The sequence below is a fragment of the Rhopilema esculentum genome, chromosome 8 (assembly GCF_057945365.1).
Source record: "Rhopilema esculentum isolate cy_ngs chromosome 8, ASM5794536v1, whole genome shotgun sequence".
Classification (NCBI taxonomy): Eukaryota; Metazoa; Cnidaria; class Scyphozoa; order Rhizostomeae; family Rhizostomatidae; genus Rhopilema; species Rhopilema esculentum.
The window spans coordinates 8,753,514-8,777,633 of record NC_142822.1 but is presented as its reverse complement, the minus strand read 5'-3'; the positions used below and the strand labels follow the sequence as shown (position 1 = coordinate 8,777,633).

Genomic DNA, 24,120 nt, shown 5'->3' with positions numbered 1-24,120 from the left:
CCACAAAACTCGATAATACCCTCCCTCAAAAAGTGAATTAAATACTCTACATTGATAATCTATCAGAGCACTATGTCTCAGGGGCAGCTTGGGATGGCAATAAAAGTATTTGTTTAAGACCATTTTATTTCAAAGAAAGAGGACCTTGGATTTTCTTAGATCGCTCGAAATTCATTTGGCTTTTTTATTCGCTGCCATTTTTTTACAACAATACCCTAAATCGATAATTTTTCACGGAACCATATCTACAATGGCAGGATTCCAAATAGGGTTGGTTGCTATGGACTTGACACCTCGTTGCTGAGTCATAAAGGTTTTTTGGATTATGTAGACAATGGGCTTTTTGGTTGCTTGCACTCGTGGAAGTTAAATACATTGTTACGTATATTATCTAACTAAAAACTTATTTCCCTTTTTGTTGGTACTGACCTGTTCTATGATCGCATTGCTACTGGCTACAATGGTTCCTGTCCTAAGGCCGGTAAGTTTATTCATTGACAATATTCTTAACTCTTTAAACGAATTTCAATAGCAAGCTGTCGTTTTAAACTTTTTATGTTTCAATATTGTAATCTATTGACCTTCATACAAACAAGAATCAAGGCCACATGAAACAAATTCCTAGCGCGGAGGCAGTAGTGGAACAAAGATAAGGGTTTCAAAATCCAAATTAACGCTCAAAACATTCTAAAATTACTGCAAAGAATATCTAAAGTTTCTCTTTACAAATTTTGCGGAGGTGAAGAAGTTAAATAGCCTTCAAAATTGTTTGATTGGCTGAGAAATCATAGAACCGCCTGAATTTTTCGCAAAAACCGTCAACCCGTGCAGTATTTTTCTTTTAAATCGTATAACCGCGTGCAAAATTAGCTGAAACCGAAAAAATGTTATTTTTAACTAAATATCAATGCAATAACGCCTTAAACATCACTATAGATAAGTTTAATGTCTAGATTTTTTATTCATACATGCAAGTTGTAAGGTTTTGGGTGTGAAACCCGAAAAACATAACTGGAATTGAGTGAAAACCGAAAGCAATGGGGATGACATATGGCTCGCTACTTCGCTAATTCATTTCAATTCAATTTGATTCAATATTCGTTAAATGTAATCAAAATAGAGTTACGGTTGCCTAAAAAAGCAACTTGTTGTTTTAATCTGCCTTTTCATCAATATCTTGAGCCAGAAAATCTTGAGCGGATAAATTCGGCTAAATGAGATCGCGCTTCATTGGTCAACACACACGTGCCTAGATACGCTGGTGGGAACGAGACGACATTTCAACAAGATACTGTTGTTGTAAACATTCGAGATAAGTTTGTGTCGATATTTACAAGATCTTTTCATACATAGCCTATCAATAAAAGGGAAAAATATTGTGTCTAGTGATCCTTGTACTGTTTTATAAAAAGTTTTATGAAAAGGTTTTAAAAAAATATTTTTGCACCATATAATTTACCTATGTAAAATATTTTCGCAATTTACAATAGTGCTTTCATTGTGCAGACGAGAAGGGTCTTTGATACGTATCTAGACAGGAATTGTCTAGTTTCCATACTGCTCGACCTCTATAAAAAACTAAAGTCCAATAGGGTTTCAATGGCACTTCTTAATTGTGTTGATGTAGGCTTTTCCAAACATTGATCTCCATTTGCATCTTTGCCATCCTCTTCCTCATCCTCTACTTCGATTGGCTCCTCTACTTCACGTACCATTGCAAAGGATTGACTCGTTAGATAACATAGGCTCTGTTGCGGCAACGGTATCATCAAAACTTGCAAATTCTTCCGGTGAAACCTCTTTAGGATTTTGCAGTTCTCAGCCATTTGTAAACCGCAGAGTCCAACTCCTCGTATGTCGCAGTCTTAATTCTTTTTCTCATTTTAGAAGCATTCTTTCCTTCAACTGCTTTCCTTTTACCCAGTGTGAAACTGTGTTTTTAGCAACACCATATTTCTTTGCTGTAGCTATACAGCTTAGGCCTGCATCAATTTCGCCTCGTATTTGTTGACTATAGTTTAACAGGCAAGCCTTCGTTTCGAAGACTGCAAAGCTGCCATTATTCTAAATGTGACTGCTGATCTAGCAATCGAATGTTCGCAAGAATATTCGAATAAAGAGTGTATTGTTTCTTAAGATGATTTTTTTTGGAAAAGATTCTTTTTTGCAAATCCAAGGAACCGGAGAAATTGGTCCCACTAAACGAAAGTTCCACTTATCCGGGGCTCCACTTATCGAGAGCAGAATGTACTTCATATTGGGATAGTGCATGTAACAGATTGCCGAGCCCCAGACTCTCAGTTTTAGTTTAGAGCCTGGAACTCAGGCTACTAACAGAAAGTCTGTTGATTTTCCATTTTCATCGTATTTGGCTTGTCGAAATTCTAACCCTCCATCATCACTGTTGAAATCGAATTCTTCAACATCGTTTGAATTCTCGTCTGCGTCATTCGCTTCTTAAAGGGCCTCTCCAGCCAAAAAAAATTTTTTTTATTGACTAAAAAGTTAGCATCTGGTGCGTGTATCATGGCAAAGTCGTTGTTTTTGCGAAATTCCAATTAGTTTAGAAGTTATAAGTTATAAGTTTGGTGACATTCTGACGTCCCAATGTGCGGCTCTCGTCGCCATGAATTGCGTCAAAATTGCGTCACAGTGTCACCAAACCGAAAACTTTCTCTCGGTTAATTCAATTCAATTATCGAAATGCAAGAGCTTATATCTCACAAACTATAAAAAATATCGAAAAACAAATAACGAATTCGTGATCAGCAGGTTCAACTCCTTCAGATTAGCCAAGAAAATGCAAGTGCAAAATTTGGCTGGAGTTGCCCTTTAAAATTGTTCTGCGCTAACATCAATATTCTCATAATTCTTCTCATCACTTTTCTTTATGTACGAAGCAGAAACAAATGCTTTGAGACTGTATGTACGAAGCAGAAACAAATGCTTTGAGACTGTGATCCGAAAACCACACATTTTTGCCATGCAGATTGGAAAACCGACTCAAATACCGAAACTGTTCAACGTGGCAAACTGCATATCCGATCGATTTTAAGGCACAAACAGAAAACCCCAGCCGAAATATGGGCAGAACCCAAAAACCTCCTCTTTATAGCCCCAGGGCCATAGCTGGCACTCAACGATTTAAAGAGACAGGGAAGCAACGCAGAATTACAAGGTTAATTTCAAACTTGCATTGTAAGGGAACATTTTTTTGATAATTATTTAATCACGATATCCATTCAGTATCAATAATAAAAATCCTAATTACAAATACAAGTAAAATAATACCGTTGATAATTTAAATTAACAGACATAAAAACCACGACTGTTCTTCCTTAGATTCGTGCGGAAATATTTTTCTTCAGCTTAGGAAATGACTTTTTAGCCCATTCTTAAACAGGGTTATTGTATTGGACTCTCTTATGTGTTTTGGGATAGAATTCCACGTTTTTAGACCTGTGTAATTAAAACTTTTTCTACTGAAGTCTAAATTCAGCCTTGGGATTTGGAGATCAGTCTTGTTTCTTGTACCATTCTTGCTTATCGTGAATCTTCTAGCAAATTTATCGTGCAGACTTTCAGGTCATATCTTGTTGATTATTTTAAAGATCTTAACATACCGGTCAAATTGAAACATCTGATCGATGTTAAATGTTGGTCGAATCAGAGAGTCCTTTATCTTAGATGTTTCAATAATGTCAAATGCACGATTTTGCAGTCTCTGAAGGGCTGATATTTTAGCGTTCGATAAGCTCCCCAGAACCACGTCAGCATAACGAAGATGACTTTCAACAAGCGCTTTGTACACTTTAATTAGCATTGAATGTGGGAGGATACCCTTAAGTTTATTCATTGCTGCTAAGCCCCCAGCAATTTGTTTCTTAGTTGATTCACATCGCTCTTCCCATCCCAAGGAATCAACAACTATTACCCCGAGATATTTTGTTTTATCAACCACTTTAATTTTTTTTCGGTTTCTGAATAATTGCGGTAATGACTCTCCTTTTTTCTTTCTACGAGGAAAATCTGTTATAATGTATTCAGTGCTCAAAATCATTCAAATAAATGATAAAGAGCAGGGGTTCCAAGCATGAGCCTTGGGGAATCCCAGATTCTATTTCTAAAATATCAGATATTCGACCATCAATGGAACATTGCTGGCTTCTATTAGCTTATAGTGAGGGCAACCAGTGGCGGATTTCATAAGAATCGTGCATATAATGAAGAAAGCATAAAAATTGGCACACATATGGATTTTGACATGCTGAAAGCGATGAGATTGGGACCCCAACTGTAAAATACCCCCAAAGAGCTATTTTTAGCCGATGGTACTCGGACCCAGTCCTCTGCAACTAAATCTGCCAATTTTTCATCAATCTTCCATACCAAGAGGATTAAAAGTTGTAGAAGTGTATAATCAGGCATGTAAATACAATAATATTTATATCTAAAAATGAATTTACCCTAAAATCTATTTCGAGATGTAGTTCTTGGTCCCAGACCTCCAGGAAAGGTGCTAATTATTTTTCTGTCGTACCCGGCAAGGAAATACGAAAATTATATTACAAAGATTATGCTCCTCATAACGATAAAAGCAATCACATCTTTAAATTGCTCCACAATCTAATTTTAAAAAGGGGTCCTTGTGTCCAGACCTCTACCAAATTTTCAACCAATGAAATGCAGCGAGTTAATGTTATTTTTGACAAATACATAGCTGGTAGCCTGAAACCAGAAATGAAAGAAGGGCAAGGTTTTTGAATTCGAATCTTCGTCATTGAATTTACACCTATGTGAAAAAATTGGCAACTATTTCTACGAAATGACTAAAACAAAATAGAGCTGTTTCACTGTCTTGTTGTCGATTTGACAAGCGAATCTGTGTCGTAGTTGCTACAGATTCTGAAAAAGTGCTACTATCAGAAGCAAACGATCATACGTTTTCAACTCCTTGTTATCATGAAGTGGCAGACATACGCATTTTAATGCATGTCAAACATTGTGCTGATTCAAGGCAGAGGCGGATTTAACGGCGCAACTGATAAAATTAGCTACGAACGTGAATAGAGAGCATTCTGTCAGTAATTAGGGTTCCAGAAATTTTTGAATTCCGAGGACTCTCGTCACTAATTTCTGAAAATTTCTCAGCACCCCCATGATCAGCTGCCCCTAACTTCATATTTTCTCTGGGCCCGCCCCTGGATTCCGATCATAGCAAAGTCGCTATAAGAACTGCTGACACTGGTATTGTTTTCATCGCAATCCTACTTTTCCAAACACTGGATTTTGAGGAATTATGGATAATGTTTGGGGTCGATTAATCAAAGCGTTGGTTACCAGTTCACTCCTATGTACATGCTTTGGGACAAAACGTTTGCAAAGGCCTCCAATTTTGGTATGCATTCATTGGCTGTGAACGGGTATCGCTATTTTCTGGGAAAGGAAAGAATAACGGATAGCTTTGTAAGGTATGTTCTTTACGTGATTGACACTAAAGCTTCATAGTAACTAAATTCTTTTTTGATAGAACAGTTTCCAGCTTATTGTCACAGAGATACAAGAGAACTTCAGAGCAAGGAACAAAGATAGTAGTTTCTGGAATTGCTGAACAAGTCTTCCAGAATAAAGATTAATCAACAGACTTTGTGTTTAAAGTAGTGCGTTTGTTTGATAGCTATTTGAATTCTTCCTATTTTTCAGACTGTCGAATGGTGATAATAGCCAACATAAGAATTATGCTAGGTTTGCAAACATTATGCTAAAATTCAAATCAAGACTGTCCCGTTTGAAAAAGAGGCTAATGCATGCTCAGAATAGCAAAAGTGGCCAGAGTTTCCATTTGGCCTTTCTGACCGGAGCTGTCTAGTTTCCATACTGCTCGACCAGATGACGTAATTAGTTTACCCTAAACCTAACTCTAGCCCTAACCCTAACCCTAACCCTAACCCTACCCCTTACCCTTACCCTTACCCTTACCCTAACCCTTTACTTGAAATAATTAATCATGCTAATTTATGACTATTAATCATGCTTATTCATGACTATCAGGTCGAGCAGAATGGAAACTAGACAATTCCTTTCTGACCACTTATCTAAAACAAAGTGTACTCAGCCTTCGTACACAAAAATTATCCGTTTTGGCCGTTTTTCAAAACCCCTTTTGTCATAAATTGGTTTGGCCGAAGAAGCAATAGTTAGCTAAATCGGCCGCATTTAAAATAATTTCAATAATGCAAATGACGAAAACATGAAACAAAGTAACAGTTAACAGAAAATTCAAGATAAGTCTACAAAGCAAACTCTGATTACACTATCACTCCCCACAATTAGTAGAAATGTAGCTTTTTTGTATATTTTGTTTAGCTGGCTGAATTTGGCCGCCAACCGTAAAAAATTTGGCTGCCAACCATTCCAAAAAACTGGCAAAACCCTGAAAGTGGAAAGTCACAATTTACTCCCAAATGATAACCACGGATGCTGTTGTAAAGTCTTTGCATTTGGTTGGTAACGATGGACAACGGAGCAATGAAAACAATGTTTTTTTAAAAAAAATCAAAATTATGCCAGAGTTGTGCTAGATTCCAAATTATGCTAGATTTTAAGCTAAATGACGATTTTTGACCAATATTATGCTAAAAGCACCTACCTCCGATTAAAGCATGGAGTTGGAATACGACGATTGAAAATGTGTCATCGTTATTGATGATTGTCACAGAAGTCTCAAAGGCATACCAGAAGCTTATCAAATGTGGATGTAAAGAGAAATGTTCGAGAAGATGTAAATGCAGAAAGTTTATTTTCGTGCATGTGCAATGGGCAGAACTTCGAAGAATTAGACACTTAAACTTTAGATCTCGCCAGGATGTCGATTTTGTGCGACAATTCGAAAATATTCACTGAAAGCTGACATTAGATAACACAATAAGCATTTTCTAGCAAGTACCTGCAGGCATTTCAACCGACTAGGTGCAAGTAACCTATCTTAGAAATTATATGGGAGCATAGGTTTGCGTAATTTCTATATTTGCACATTTGAGGAATTTTGGCACATATGCATTTCAGAAGCCTTTAGCGGACTGTTTACTTATACCCCATGCTAAAAAGCTAGATAGCCCTGTAGTGACTGTCATTTCTGAATTAATGATTTGAAAAAAACATCCTTTGGGACAATGAATTTTGTGTGCTTGATGAAAAATTGAAACATTTGTAGAGGTCTGGATCCAAATACTCTCTTTCTAAAAATAGGTCGTGGGGCAATTTAAAAGATGTGATTGCTTTCATCGTTATGAGGAGCTTTATCTCTATAATATTAGTAATTTTCGTATTTTGCTGCCGTGTACGACAGAAAAATAATCAGCACCTGTCTTGGAGGTCTGGGACCAAGAAACCCATCTAAAAATAGGATTTCATTATTCAGATATCAATATTATTTTGTCTACATGCCTGATTATACACTTCTACAATTTTACAACATGCCTGATTATACACTTCTACAACTTATTATGCTTTTGACATGGAAGAATGATGAAAAATTGGTAGAATTTGTTTCAAGGGACTGGGTCCGAATGCCATTGGCTAAAAATAGCACTTTAGGGTATTTTACAGCTGGGGTCCCGATCTCTTCATTTTCAGCATGTCAAAGTCCATAGGTATGCCTATTTTCATTCTAGCTTTGAAGATCTCCTAAGATATGATTATAGTGTATCTGTTCATCAGAAGAACTTACAGGCATTAATGATAGAAATGTTCAAAGCAACTTACCAAGAGTCAATTAGACACTCGACTAACTTGATTGAATTTAAGACCAAAAGCAAAGCTTGGAAGGGAGAAGAATGCCAATGCCAATGTAGGCACTGCCGAAGTTTTGTACTACATTTAGGTTTTATATGAAATTTTTATCCATTCTGTTTTTTGTAATTTGAAGTAGTTGGCTTTAATAAGCTATGCATGTAAATATTTTATCTTATACATTGTATATCTATTTTAAACCTTCTTTTAAGCCAACATTGTTAATAAAGAGTTAATAATAATAATAATCAAAATCAGGATAGTTCTCAGCACAAAGGTACAAGGAACTTCCATATAAAGCGAAGAGAGGCGCTTGCCAACAATGGCTCGATAACTGGACGGTGTTGGCACCAAGCACCAAACAAAATGGAACCAAAAACCTGAAAAATGCTGTAACCACTGTAAGCTTAGCCTGCGCGCAGACTTAACTGGTTTTCCCAGAGATGAATTCAGTCGAATGGAATTCATTCAATTAATTTCATCTATGAGAAAACCCTCCCTGGGAAAACCAGTCGAGTCTGCGCGCAGGCTACTGTAAGCTGTAAGCTGGAAGACAAAGTATAAGCCAAGCAGGCTGTTCACATTCAATCAGGCCCCTTTTGCAGTTATCCCTTTGATCATATAGAATAGATTGTGGAAATGAGGAAAATTACCTTTTGAAGATAAGGCCAAATTGACGGTATAATGATTAAAAATTAAAAAAAATTAGACAAAAATTTTAAAAGAATTTGTGCAAAGATAAGATGGAAGATCTAAAAATAGCACGGTTAGCACGGTTTCAAAAACTTGCATCACATCTCTTACAAAATACACGAGACAGACCACTCCATCCAAATATTCAGATCTTTAAAAAGAGGTGAAGTTGGAACTTTTAGCCTGTTCGAATTGCAATCCACCTTGACAAGCAGTAATCGATTTGCCTGTTAAGCAATAGCAGCAGAGCCAAATTTTATCGCTCTGTTATCAACCATTGGTCCGGAGATCGTTTTCACAGGAAAGCAGATGTTTTTTAATGGAAATACTTGCAACTGCAGATTGTGCAATGCTCTTGTTAAAGGTTTGGGGATTTTTGTAGGATTTTTAGCACATTTAAAGATTTAAAAAATAGCAAACTGCATGCTAATTTTTTATCTATTAATTGTTGGTTTCAATAAATTGTTGATGTAATGCCTTAAATCTGATTTGTTGAATTACCCAGTTCATTAGCTATAGATTTAAATTGTCAATATAAAGAATTAATTGAAAATAGAAAAATGAAAAAAAATGCGAAAGATGTATAAAACATAACCCAAAAAGGATTCGCAATGAATAAAAAGGGTGTATACTAAAATAAAGATTTTTCTGCAAAAAAGCAGATGTCCCAAAGTGTATCCTTACCATCTTCTATGCAACTTGAGCCACTGCTGACCTTTTACCCCTGTTAGAATTTGACAGTTAAAATAGTTAGAATGATGCGGATTTGGCCAAAATATTTTCGAGCTCCCTTTGTTTATATTTTGGGAATATTTCCCTGCTTTAAACAAGTCCTAAACTCGACTTCTTCTTAGAGCAGCTTATTACTTACTGAGATTGTTCTGCATAAGTATTGATAAAGAATAAATTAAATACTCTACATTGATGATCTTTCAGAGCACCATGTCTCAGGGGCAGCTTGGGATGGCAATAAAAGTATTTGTTTAATACCATTTTATTTCAAAGAAAGAGGACCTTGGTTTCTCTTTGATCGCAAGATATTTCTTTGGCTTATTTATCCGCTGCCACTTTTTTACAACAATACCCTACATCGATAATTTTTCAGGTGGAAAATTTCGAGTGGAAAAATGTTTGTTTTTTTAATAGTAACAGTTATATCAACGAGCTATTGTAAAATCACACTTACGAATACACCTGCTGGGTCTATTGGATGAGTTGTAATGGCAGGTATGTTACATTATGTATTTCACTGAAAAAGCCGTTTGATTTGGACATGGAGTTCAATTGTTATATTTCCAATACGAGGAAATAGTTAATCAGTAAGTGCTGTACCTCATACCAAAGAAGAAATAGATAAGAAAACATTGGCGAGCCGTGAATTAAATTGCTAGCACTGCACCAGGGGCCCATTTAAATGTGCAGTAATTATATCAGTTTAAAACTGTCATTTTTAAAAGTTAAGGTTTTTCCCTATCTGTATCTATATCTGTATCTGTATCTGTGGCTGAAGATTCTGCACGATCAGATGAAACCGGTACCAACAAACCGGTACGACGCCTCATTGCAGAGTAATGAAGGTTTTTTGTTATGTGTCCATTGGGGTTTTTTGGTTGCTTGAACTCATGGCAGTTAAATACATTGTTACGTAAATTATTTTAATAGGAACATTTTTCCCTATCTGTATGTACAGTCGACTCTCGTTATTACGGACACCATCAGGACCAAAATGTTGCGTCCGCAATAACGAGAGTCCGTAATAGCGGGATGAGAAAAAAATCACTAATTTATTGGTTGAAAAATTATTAAGTTTTTTTGATCAATAGCAATCGTGAAATTTTGTTAACAGAGATTTGTAGTGCTGGAGTTTATAAATTTTGTATCATTTTGTAGTTTGTAGTTTTATTGTTGTAAAAAGTACTTTTCAAGTGTCGTCTGGTGTGATTGCTTTTTCAGTGCATGTGCTGCAACTTTACTACTGAGGCATGCGAATTTACTTGCTATCGTCGCAAGACCACGCTGGATGAGAAAAACTTCTATGTCTCTCACCGACCTTGCAACATCGTGATAGCTCTTCAAGCTGGTGGTCGGAGTGACTCATGTATATCATTATCATCATTATCATCATCATCATCATCATCATTATCATCTGATATAACCACTTCCACTTGCCCATTTATCACTAAAGAATCTAGCAGTTCCTTTTCATTATCCATGCAGTAGCATATAGGCAGCTTGGTATCTGATAGCAGGTATGTATATGGAGTGATGGTGGTTTCGGGTGAAACCTCTTTAATTAGATTTTCGAGATCTTCATCGATGTCATCAAGGTCACTGAAGGGATCTTCCTCCTCGTCTTCTATCAGTGTATTGCTGGAAATTCCCCCAGAATTGAAACACTTACTGATGGTTGTCACCTTAACATTATGCCATGCTTCCCCCACCCAATTCATTGCCTGTAATACGTTGAGTGATTTGCTGATCTCTGAGGCGTTCCTTTCACTTGAGGTCATTGCGATGATGAAGCGTAGCAAAAGCTTTCTATAATTAACTTTGAAGTTTTGAATAATGCCGAGATCAAGAGGTTGCAACTCAGATGTGCAATTTACAGGAAAAAACACGAGCTTGACGTTTGAGTAGCGTCCCTTCAAATCATACGGATTGCAACCAGCTGAGTCGAGAAACAACAAAATTGATCTTTTTTTCGCTTTACATTCCCTGTTAAATTGACTCAAGATCTTATGCAGAATGTCGGAGGTCATCCATGCATTTATTTGGCTGTAACATTGACAAGGAAGGTCCTCTCTGTGGACATTTTTCAAGCACCTTGGATTGGCATACTTTCCGATAACTATTGGTTTCTTCTTTTCTCCAGTTGCAGAGGTCATCAGAGCAACAGTCAGACGTTCTTTGGATTTCTTACCACCTTTACATTTCATTGATTTGGCAAAAAGGCATTTGTCTGGAAGAGCACGATAGATGAGGCCAGTCTCATCTAAGTTCCAAATGACTTGCATTTCATAACCAGAAATGATTGAGCCAAGCCGCTCTTTCCAAGACTTCATTGTATCCACTGCAACATCAGCAGATTCTCCGCAAACTTTGTGTTGTGAAAGATTGTGTCGTTCTTTGAATCTTGTCAACCAACCACTTGAGGCTTTGAAATCAATGTAACCTAGCTTTTCTGCAACGTGAGATGCAAATTCCTGGATCATTGGACCATCAACTGGAAATAGTTGATCATTCTTGTTTTTATACCACTCCCAGACAGCATCGTTTAAATCTGAAAACTTAGAAGTACGGTTTCGTTTCTTTCCTTGAGGAAGTCCTTTTTCATATTGTTCTCTTACTGATACCTTGTTTTTGATGATGTTGCTTATTTGCGTCTTTCCACACATGTATTTCTCGGCTAATTTTCTTATTCCTAAAGAACCATTAGTACTTCAACGAGAACCAGAAAGTGGTAGAGACAGAAATGCTGTGGCAATTATTGAAGAAAATGGGCGAATTGTTGGGCACATCCCCTTTGGATTATCTCAAATTGTTTCCTCTTTTTTGAAACGAGAATACAACAGTGGGTTTGCAGTTATTTGTGGCAAGCGAGTAAACAGAGGGGCTGAATTGGGACTCGAGATTCCAGTTATGTTTAAATTTTATGGGAAAGCAGATTTCTTAGAGAGACTCGATATCCTGATCAAGAGCAGTGAGACTGCAAAAAAGGCGTTGCGTTTAGAATCAGAAGGGATATCAAGCGAGGAGTCATTGAAACGACCACCTGGAAAACGCAAATCTGTTGCTAAAAATCAACACACGGCTAAAATTCCGCGGAAATAGATTGTACAATGGATGCTTAAGATCGACACTTAATTAACAATATTCTTAATTAACACTTAATCTGACAGTTATATTCAGCATGTGTCCGTTCTATCGAGAGTTAAATATTTTAAATGTTCAAATGGGACCACACGTAGTGTCCGCATTTCCGTAATAGCGAGAGTCCGTTATAGCGAGAATTACGTTGAGTCATTTCTTTGTATTTCAGTCGGGGATTTTTTTTTGTCCGTAATAGGGGGGTGTCCGTTATATCGGGGTGTCCGTAAGGCGAGAGTTGACTGTACTAGCCTGTTTTATAATCGCATTGCTACTGGCTACAATGGTTCCTGTCCTAAGGCCGGTAAGTTTAATCATTGACAATATTTTCAAGTCTTTTGAACGATTTTCAATAGCAAGCTGTCGTTTTAAACTTTTTATGTTTCAATATGGTAATCTATTAGACCTTCATACAAACAAGAATCAAGACCACATGAAGCAAGCGCGGGGGCAGTAGTGGAACAAAGATAAGGATTTCAAAATCCGAATCGAAGCCCAAAACCTCATAAAATTCCTGCAAAGAATATCCAAAGTTTCTAATTACGAATATTGTGGAGGTGAACCTTTCTTTAATTGTTTTTGAAAGAAGTGAAACGATGTTCAAAATTGTAGGAAAGCAACGCAGATTTACAAAATAAATTTCAAACTTCCATCGTCAGAGATCGTGTCAAATCCAATTGTGGTTTCTTTTATATTCACCAGTTTTCTTTTCATGAATATACATAGTTTGCGATGAAATAATCAATGAAAGTAGCGATTTGTAATAAATTTAAAAGTTTTCACAGAAGAAGTTTGTTTTCTCTCCTCCAGTGGTCATTAGGCACGCGGTGCTGATTGGACAACTAAACTATACCGGTCACGTTCTTGCATTTTTCTCATTGACATATATTGGATCATGACAAGTAGGCCCGATAATAATACAGATAACAGCTAGTCTTGCCTTCAGACCAGCTCAAAAACCAGTAGATTTAAATTAAATTCTTCAGCGCCAGCTTCTATCAAAAGTTATGAAAATAGCAAAACACTGTACTGTTACAGTATCTTGAAAAGAAATAAACCTTGGCCTGATCCCAATTTAATGGACTTCTAACTCGTTACATTATAATGTCTATTCCAACTGTCAATTTATAGCAGTCTGTCCCCTTCGTGATGCTCAGGGAAATTACGCTATTGTGGTTCTGCATTCTGATTGTTTATTTGTGCATTGAATCAACGATGCATGAATATCGTGGTCATAAAAAGAGGTTCTGAGAACAATGGGGGACATGTGTAGAATTGTTATTTTTTACAAAAATTTTTGAATCGAAAGAGGCAGCGATAATTATTGTCGTTGGCATGGTACTATGAGATTTTTTAACATACTTGTGCAATTTAGTGCATATATGTTCATGTTTTGAATGAGTGAGGTAAATGTGTACTTTGGGTGTTTTATTTCGTGAAGGACGAGGTCTTTCAAGATGCAACTTTGCTCTAATCAATCAAGAAATTTTCTCCACAAATGAAATCTCGGCAGTGGCAGTAAATTTAACAGTTTAAAGAAATTTTTAGGTATATTTTTTTATCATGAATATAGGAAGACTAAGTTTGCTTTCCGCAGATGTTTAAGCGAGGGCGCCTGCGCCAGAGGGGGGGGGGGCAGCCAGGACGGTGACTCCCCTTGCCCCTCGTAAAATTGAGCATTTTCTTCGTTTTCCTATTTTTAACTTTTTCTTGGTACTGTGCCCCTGCTGCTCTCTTCGTGTGCAGGCTTCCCTGTGTTGCAGCTAGTTACTTTTCAAAATATTTTCCAATAGATTTTGAATCAGCTGCCTTATAGGGGTAAAAGCCCCCTGAACACAGCTACTCACCCCTAATGCCTGCATGTACCAGTAAGATTTTGGAATAATTAAATAATTAATTTTAATCATGTTAAAAGAACAACATTCACATCTTTCCAGGGTAAAGTGTCAATTTTCCACTTGTAGATTAATTGAGAAGAAAAATTTGAATTTGAAAAAGATTTAAGGGCTATGGATGAGGAAAAGCTCCTTAGCGAGACAAGGTAATTTCATTTTTTTAATGCAGATTTATTGATTATAGTTTGAAAAAATCAGGATTCTGGTTTCTTATCTCTTCCATTCTAAGAACTGTAAAATAGTTTTCCTATTTCTCATTCGTGCCATTTAAAGAAAAACAAATGATTTGATGCTTCACGTAACTTGAAACGGTATGAACGTGAAAGTAACGTATTTTGACTTGATTCTCACTTCAGAAACAAGTTAGCGAAAATTGTATGCTAGTTAAAAGGCCTGCAGCACTCCATATAGCTCGCCTGGGTGGGAAGCCTTACGGTAGACAGGCGCATTCTTAAGAGCTAGACATTGATCAGACCCACAATCATGATCAGTGATCCAAGAGGGAAATTGCTCCACCCCTGCAAAATGAAAAGCCAAAGACAAAGTAGAGGGACACAAAGCAACGAGTTTTCACTTTTTTGTTAATTTTTGATTGGAAAGAACACTGATAGTTTAGCCATCTTACCTATCAAAGCTCACCTTGTTTGCTATTGGCTCGATTTCAATTGTCACATGCTACGTGAAATTGCGCACGCTGTATTATTATCACAGGCGAATCTCCCCAGCACATTGTAGTGAAAAATGAAAGTTACGTATTGAATAAAGTAAATTTCTATCGGGTATGATACGCGTTATTATATTGCAGGGATAGTGTGGTAGAGGAAACCACAGATGATGATCAACACGAGACGCCTGAAGAGTATAAATCAAGATGGAGGACAATAAGAATCGTTTACTTATTTCTAGCACTCCATTCAATGGGTAAATCAAACGTTGTTGTTTCTTAACGTATTGTAACCGTAATGACGCCAGAGCACGGTGACACGCTGGGGAGGTTTTCCCCAATGCCTCCGAAAAATTTTGAAATTTTCTCCATTTTGCCAGTTTTGGCTTTTTTTGACGCTTTGCCCTGTAGCCCCCGTTCGATTAGTAGTAGCACAGGACAAGTTGAGATTGCAGCACATATGAGCTTTTTCGCATATGACTAAGAGTAAGCATGGTTGGTTGGTAAGCATGGTTGGTTGGTAAGAATGGTTGGTTGGTCAGCATCGTTAATTGGTAAGTATGGTTAGTTGGTAAGCATGGTTGGTTGGTAAGAATGGTTGGTTGGTCAGCATGGTTGATTGATAAGTATGGTTAGTTGGTTGGTATGACTGGTTGGTTGGTTGGTTGGTTGGTTAGTTGTTTGGTTGGTTCGTTCGTCAGTATGACTGACTAGTTGGTTGGTTCAATTAGCGACCGCCCGAATGGACGACTCTCACGCTTGCGTTCCATTTGTTACCGAATTGACTATGACAAATGACACCTTGAAATTTCTTAACTCGTTTCTACTTTTTGTAGAACACGCAGCAATTTACTCATCAATTTGGCCTCATTTACGACAGGTAATTTATCTTAATTCCTGCCGCAGGTATTTGTTTCTCCTGTAAAAGATCTAGGCCTGATTGCACGAGCATCGCACTGATTGCACTTAACATAAAAATCACTTTCAAATTTAGCTTGACGGGGCTTGACGTATTCTTAAATGACTTCTTAAATCAATGAAGTATGTCGGTGTTACAGTTCCTATACCCTTGATGCTAGAATCTCAATTATTTAATGAGAAATAACAATTTAAATCAATTATAAAGAACATAGAACGTGACGGATAAGATGTTGAATGTAGGTCCTGAGATACAGGGCTCAGATTGAAAGACGATTCATAGAAATGTGAATGCATGTAAACAAATTTCTGCTTCAATTTTGTAGGTTGACCAAGAAGTCAATGCTCAGTTCCTGGGTTTGGTATTTAGTGGTTATAGCGTTTTGCAGGTTATTGGATCCGTTGTGCTTGGTGCTTGGTGCCAATACCGTCCAGCTATCGAGCCTCTGTTGGCAGGTGCATCTCTTCGTTTTATTGGGAATGTTATTTACGTATGTGCTGAAAACTATCCTGGTTATGATGGTAAAATGTTGATTTTGCTTGCAAGAATTACAGTTGGCTTTTCAGCAGGTAAAATGCTATTTCACTTAAATTTGTCTCAAATAGTTGAATAATAATACTTTATATGAGACTTTATCTCTAGTAGAACAACAAATTGGTATTGCGTTGTTAGTATTTTGATCCTTATCTATTTTGACCAATACTTAGTGTTGGTAGCCACTCGTATCTTAGAGTTACCAAAATCTATACCGACACTCTTGCGTTTTCTCAACCAAATAATATCGCTTTTTATCATCTCAATGGCAGGCCACAAGTCGGAAAAGTTCAGCTTTTACCCTCCTTCTTGGTACCCCCTCCCCTGATTTTGCCATTTTCATGTTTGGAGAAAGATCTGAATGTATTGTTCTAGGAGACCTAGCTGTTTGTCGCGCTGTGATGTCCCAGTCGACTGCAAAACACGAGAAGAACAGTGCATTGAAAGTTATGGAAGTAGTGAAAGAATTAGTATCTGGAACTGGTCCAGGTGAGTAAACAATTTTTCTAGAAAACTTTGTTTGTTGATATTATGATGAAATGACACTTTTCAAAGAACCACCTTTCTCCTGTTTGTGTAACTGAAGTTGGATCATTTCTTGCATTTCGTGCCAGGTTAAATTGTAGGTAAAATATAAGGGTTAAGATAAAGGGAAATATAAAGGAAAAGGTTAGTCCAGTATTCGATAACGAATGTTGGGCATTGTTTGGTAGTGTGGCAAGTTCCTTTACACACCCTTTTACCGGCATAGAAAGTTTGATGTGGGTACACTTTTTCAGCTGAGTGAACTGAAACCAATACACATTTGACATACAACTAACACCAATAACCAATATACATTTGATGTAGACATGGTACTTAGGGCCGTGACTATTGAATCGGTTGATATAAAAACTTTACGAAAAAAATCCCATTTCTAAGAACTTTATCATGAACGTTTGTCGTCAAAAATTGCATAGTCTATTCCCTTTGTTCGCAAATTGGAAACTCTCTTTGACCAAAAAAGCTAGTGAAGACCCTGTCCTCGTTCATTTCAGGTTGGAATCCAAAACTTTTTATGCCTTTAAAATGCAGTCTAAATATTTGCTGTTCATGTTGTGCTCTATAAAGTTGCACTTCAGGCAATGTTGACCGATAATAAGTTGAGTCAGCAGACACCAAACGTCTAAATCGTTCTAAACGGTGCTGAATTAAAAAGATTGCCCTTGTACCCTTCAATCACCCTGCTACCTTTGATTTATTGCATTAACCTGGCTAAAATTTTAATCAAACACTTATAAAACGTCAGAACAATGAACGAGAATTTTAAACTAGGAAATATATTTTATATAATTACCCATCTGTTTAGATCTAGATCTATTATCAGGATTTCAGAGCAGAAAGAGGTTTTTTTCCTTTATGTTCATCTAAAACTGCTAGGTGAAACGACGACCGGGCTTTGCCAAGTATCAAAAACTTGGTCAACAAAAGGGACCAGTTCAATGACCGAGATACAAAGGACCGGGGGTCTTGGCCCCCCCAAAAATCTTGTGTAGCAAAAGTAAATCCTTTTTTTGATTTGTAAAATATGGCTGTTGTTATATTTATTTAGCTATCAGGGCTGGCCCAAACCCCAAACCCTGGACCAGTCCCTTATACCTTGGGTTCCAAAGTCTCTGTAACTTAGTCTCATAAGCAAAATTTGTATCTATTATCAGTACTATTCCTAAAAAAGCTACCACATCAACAGTTTCTTAAGTCTGTCGTAACAAGTGTAAGTTCCTTGTCATGTGAAGTCAAATTTAACAGGCCACTACAAAATATTTTTAATGCTTTCGATCTTTGAATTGTTGAAAGACCAAAAACAGCCATCAAAGTCATGCAAATGGAAAAGTTGTGACTGAAAGGCTTTTACAACGTGGCGTGAATCCTGACTAGATAATGGCAGATCTTATTTATATACTAGAAAATCGGCCCAGGTGATAAAGTTTTCATTATTGCAGTTTAAAATGGATCGTTACTTAGTTTTTAGTCGAGATAAGGGTAAATTTGAATTACAAGCAAGAGAACGGTAGGGCCCAATCGAGGCGAGAAAGCTAATTTCGAACTTTTTCATTTTTCAGCTCTACAAGCTGTAGCTGTACCCCTGCTTGGCAAAGGACTACATTATTCGTTTGTGAATATTGACATTTTCAACATTGCTGGATGGATCGGAATCGTGACAACAGTTTTCAGAACATTCATCATCCTTATTTGGTTCAAAGAACACAACATTGATGTAAAAGACAGCACAGGCAATATATCATGTCCTTTTCTTTTTGACTTCATGCAGTATATCATAAATATATTCAGCGACACACAAATGAATAAAGTAAATGAGAATGCTCGCATTGTTTAAAGGGCCCATTTTCATCACGCAATGAATTTTTGCAATTGGTGGAAGATAAATGGTGAAATAAGCTATAAAGTTTTCGTAAATCTCATTTCCGTAAATTGTTTGAAGGAGACTTGTGAGTTGATTTAAAGTAAATCTGATTTCCATACACTTTCTTCAAATAAAACTGATTGAAGCAAGAGGGAACTCGACAAAGAGAGTGTATTTCTGCTTCGCATGGTTATGTTTAACTGGAAGATTAAATAGGTAGGGTAGCAGCTTCTCTACTTGTGTTTATTCAGTGCCCACTTAAAGATAAGGGGGCAAAATAAAGAAGTCTAGAACATCGGCTAAAACTGAACGAGAACCCAAAACCTAGATGCACTTGCCACAGAGCTGTGTTCTTTTAGGTTCAAATCATATGTAAAAAGAATTTTATGTATTTTCGTATACTGTCTTTCGATTTTAGGTGATCTTCCGAAGCCAAACCTGCGTGCTGCTTTGGTTACAATAATAGCCTTTTTCGTCATTCTATACAATGTTTCGACTATTCAAACGTAAGCTGAAGTTTATATCCAACTAATTTACATATCAATTTTACCATTCTGGTATTATAAAAAATTGGGTGTACAAGCGGTATGACAAGGTCAAAGAAAGGAGAAAAGATCGTGAAATAATAAGAAGGGATTTGAAAGTAAAAGGGGTTTAGAAAGAGGGTGGGTCATATAAAAAAACAGATGCAAATTGACGGTGCAGGTTTTTGGTAGATGTTCTCTAGACAGAGGCGTAGCCAAGGTGGGCATTTGGAGGGGCAAAGACTAGGCTGACAGCAGAGGAACTGGAGGAATTTTTTGCAGACCAGACCCCTTAGATGCTAGTGATGCTTCTTTGATAATTTCTTGATGTCGGACGAAATTTGACTGAATTCAAAAATGTTGGCTGCCGACGTCCAACAATTCTTTTGTTATGAAATGTCAAGTGAAATGTTGGATCGCTTGACCACCTCAGCCAACATTGTTGGCTCTGCGCACGCGTAGTAGGTTAAAGACCGCCAAAATTCAATCATAGCATTGTTGTTTACTTTCCGGGTTGATTTCGTTCGCTTCGACTCTCGCTTCTATTTTCGCTTCGACTCTCGATTTTGCTTATAATTGATAAAATTTATAGCTATGGCGGTGATTGCTTTTCGTTTATAGGATCGAAATGTGGCGCATCGTTATGTGCGGCCATCATCGTGAGCGTCTGAAACGCCTACTGTTGTTAAGCAACATCAATGTTGCCTACTACCCAATCCCTTTTCGATAAGTGCGAGAAAATGTTGGGCGAAATGTTGGGTGAAATGTTGGATCAATTGACCACCAACGCTGGATCATCTTCCAACATCGAAAAAAGTGTTGGGCGAAATGTTGGACGAAATGTTGGACGAAATGTTGGGCGAAATGTTGGATCGTTTGACCAGGGCTTTAAACTTGTGTTATCCATTACACTTCTATTATCTCTTTTTCAAAATAACGAATGAGTGACTTTCGATTGTTTGTATCAAAATTTGATTGTTAATCAAGTAGTTTTCTTTTCAAAGGTTTTGGCTTGGAGGGGCCGTCGAGACGTATTTGAAGGTGGAGGGGCCAAAATATCACTGTCTTGATAGGGCTTAGGAAAGGCCATCACCTTGGTTGGCGGTAAGAAAAATTTTAGAAATGTGGCATCTCATAGATGGCCAGAAACTTAAACAAGAAGGATTTCAAAAGAAATCTGCCAATCTTTTCTCGTTTTCTCTTAAAGTTACAATTTGCATCACAGATCCCTTTGCCCCTCCACCCGGTTTCGACGGCCCTGCTCAGTTCTTCTGAAATGGTTTAAATATTTAGTGGAAATGATATCTTTTCCAATCATCTCTAGTATGACAAATCCATTGCTTGGAGATGAGTTTGCCCTGCGAAAAGACGAAGCAGTTCTGTACGCAGGCATAACCCTGTCTTCATTAAGTATTATCACCTTGGCAGCTTTTATCATCATCAGACGTACACAAAACAGGTTCCTCACTTTTAAGTTATATTCTTATTCCTTAGCCTCACTCTAAAAACAAAGCTAGCTATATATGAGTTATCATCAGGGATGTTAAAAGAAACTTAAACTTAGAAGGAGCTAAGAGGTGTGTGGCAATATGTCGCAGAAAAAGGGTCCTTTTTCTGCGACATAAGTCTTCTTCGGCTAGAGTGAGTTTCCCCAAGTTATGACGTCCTTATTTGGCTTGGAATTCGAAACGTGCCAGATTTACTTTCCTTTTTATTGAATGGATATTTATTTTGTTAACTTCAAAGACACACCTCATTCTACCAAATTGTAAAGAACCCTCAAACCTAAACAATGATTACATTCAAACAAAGTGGTAGACTAAGTCAGTTGAACACAATTTACTTATGTATTGTGTTTTTATTTGCAACAAGACAGAAAATGTGCATTTGGGAAATTGGTTACACAAACTAGTTTCACTGAAATGGTTTTTATCATCAATAACTGCAAAATTACTCAAGCTATAGGGAAATTTTCTTTACTACACAGTTGTTTTTCTTGTTTTTGTCGAGATACTAAAGTTGTGTTGTTTCAGCAAGCTTGCCCAAACTTATATGAAATTTTCTAAGCTTTGTTGCTGGCAACAGAAAATCGACTGCTTATGTGCTTAAACTGACCTATATACAGAATTGAAATGATTTTCTTTTTCAGATTCCGCGAAAGGACAATTCTTTTAACCGGGAGTTTCATAACGCTTGTGGCATTTGTTATCCTTCTGCCTTGGGGAAGTGAGCGCCCTATACTTCAAACGAAAGGTGCGTTTATGGTGGTCGGAAGGACTTGTTTACATGAAGATCATCGTTTTATCTGTCTGTGAATCAACTCGCATGTTAAAAACATGTTCCTTTAGAATTTAGTCTTTATCCATTATATGCTACATTTTAGAATATTCTGTTTGTTTAATTATTTCTGAATTGTTCTTTTGTTTGAAAATTAGTTACAATTCATTAATGATTGCAAACTTACATCTCATTTTATGGTGTACATGCTATGCTTATTTGCGATTGTTCTTGGATATCTAAATCAATAATTTCGTATTTTAGAAACCATTGTTGTCGGGAATTTGAAAAAGATAGTATTGTCTCTTGGTTGCACCATCAACTACAACTGGTGCAAAACCACGCCCAAGATACGCCTAACTCAATTTGCTATCGGAGTTTTTTTTGGGTTTGTTGGCTATGCTATGTCCCGGATTGTCACTATTCTACTATATTCGAAAATAATTGGACCAAGGAAACAGGTGAACGGAAACTTTATTTTTTTTTTCCTTTTAGAAGATTATTCTTTGTTTTTTTCTGAAAAAACTACAGTAAAATTAGTTTGTCAGTTGGGAGGAGGGTGATTGATATTTCAGAAAAAATTAAAGCGTTTTAAAAGACTGCAAGCAAATGACTGTGAGATATATTCAGAAATGTTTTTAAGCTTATCTAAAAGTCGTAATCGCACAACATTGTTTGCTCCCTTCGCTCACAGGGAACCGAAATCCCTTTAGAGCACTTCAGATAACAGTTCTAATTACACCGGCATCATTTATAAACAAATTAAAACGAGCCAACCCTAAATTTTCGAAAAAATTTCAAACAGCCTGCTTGAATTTTATTTTACTGTATCTTATAAAAAGAGTGTATACTAAAGGCCAATACGTTATGATATCATTCCATATTCACTTGAATACGTTATCGTGCAACTCTTCATTTCATATTGTATTCTCCAGTTGAATCGAGTTGACTAAAGGCCATTACGTTATGATATCGTTCCATATTCACTTGAATACGTTATCGTGCAACTCTTCATTTCATATTGTATTCTCCAGTTGAATCGAGTTGACCAAAGGCCATTACGTTATGATATCGTTCCATATTCACTTGAATACGTTATCGTGCAACTCTTCATTTCATATTGTATTCTCCAGTTGAATCGAGTTGACTAAAGGCCAATACGTTATGATATCGTTCCATATTCACTTAAATACGTTATCGTGCAACTCTTCATTTCATATCGTATTCACCAGTGGAATTGAGTAAATTAGAGGCCAATACGTTATGATATACTTCTTCCATTCATATAGAGTTTCATTAGCGTCAAAAGTAAACTAGAGATAATATGTTACGATATCGTTCCATATTTAGTTCAAAACGTTAGCATGCACTTCTTCATTTTACATAGTATTCATTAGAGGTATGGAGTAAACTAAAGGCCAATACGTTATGATATCGTTCCATATTCAGTTCGATATTTTATCGTGCACTTCTTATCTCAGAAATCATTTATTAGTAGCATTTTGCGAACAAAAGACTAATATGTGATGATATCGCTACGTCTTCTGTATATACGCTATCATGCACTTCTTTATTTTATATAGTCTTTATCAGTGGCATCAAGTAAACTAAAGACCATTACATTTTGATATTGGTCCGTATTCAGCTCAGTACTTAAAGTCGTGTTCATTTCACAACTTTCTCTCCAGCGGCGCCGTTTTTGTGTTGATATAGTTTCGGGCAAAATGGTCTAGCAAGCACAGGCCACATTGCTTTAGGGTCGCGTACTGAGGATAAGGCTAATCAATCCATCAAATTTTTCATTAATCTATTCATCTTAAAATTGCATTTTTTGAAAGTTTTGACACGGTGAAGAATGTCCTATAAACCTAAGCATTTAGCTGTTGTTACACTATAGTATTTGACTGATTTATAAATTTTGACTCATCTCAATTGTTTAATCTTTGATTAGGGTTGGTACATGGGCTTCTTCAGCTGTGCTGGCTCACTTGGAGATTTTGCCGGACCACTGGTAACGACTTCATTGTATGCATATTTTGGACCCAGAGGATTGTTTCTTTGTGCAGCGATTGTAAACTTAATTACTGCTACGATGCTTGCAGGTTTTCAAACAATATTAGTTCCATTCGAAGAATATGTTAAAATACCTATTGCCAAGGAATAATAGCTTTAGAATGGAAGTTTAACATTCGTAAGCTTAAGTTTTTTAAGAATTTGAATTCTGAACTGACTTTGATAGTACTTGTCTTACTTGGGACCAGGCAGTTTTGAAAATTTTGGTGCTGGATTTTCTGGGCTTTATTTTGTGAAAGCGAGAGCTGATTGGGAGAAACATTTAACAATAACAGATCCAACGAACAAGAGCCGAATATAGTGGACGTCTAACACGTGATTTAAAAGTGAATTCAATGACGGTATGTTAATTTGTAATTTGCGATCAGTTTTCAAGTTCATTATATCACAAAAAATCGAACTACAGTACTAGACAAGGGTTCAATGTTATCAAAAATAACAAAGTGACTCGTGCGAAAATGGTGCCTGAACACTCCCCT

The 24,120-nt window shown here is 36.8% G+C and overlaps 1 protein-coding gene across 2 annotated transcripts; it reads left to right on the top strand.

Moving 5' to 3' along the window:
• Positions 1-367: 367 nt before the first annotated feature.
• On the top strand, positions 368-23,732 carry LOC148959848 (major facilitator superfamily domain-containing protein 8-like). Of its 2 annotated transcripts, none has more exons than XM_089109770.1 (12): positions 368-481; positions 14,316-14,392; positions 15,052-15,167; positions 15,747-15,790; positions 16,155-16,398; positions 16,739-16,852; positions 18,466-18,636; positions 19,186-19,273; positions 20,616-20,750; positions 21,441-21,544; positions 21,833-22,029; positions 23,520-23,732. In XM_089109770.1, exons 2-12 carry the CDS (start codon positions 14,361-14,363, stop codon positions 23,730-23,732), a joined length of 1,458 nt encoding a protein of 485 aa, XP_088965896.1. In that variant the 5' UTR covers positions 368-481; positions 14,316-14,360. The 2 variants fall into 2 exon arrangements, with proteins under 2 accessions (XP_088965896.1, XP_088965895.1); XM_089109769.1 differs by lacking the exon at positions 368-481 and adding an exon at positions 12,559-12,655.
• The last annotated feature ends 388 nt before the right edge of the window (positions 23,733-24,120 follow it).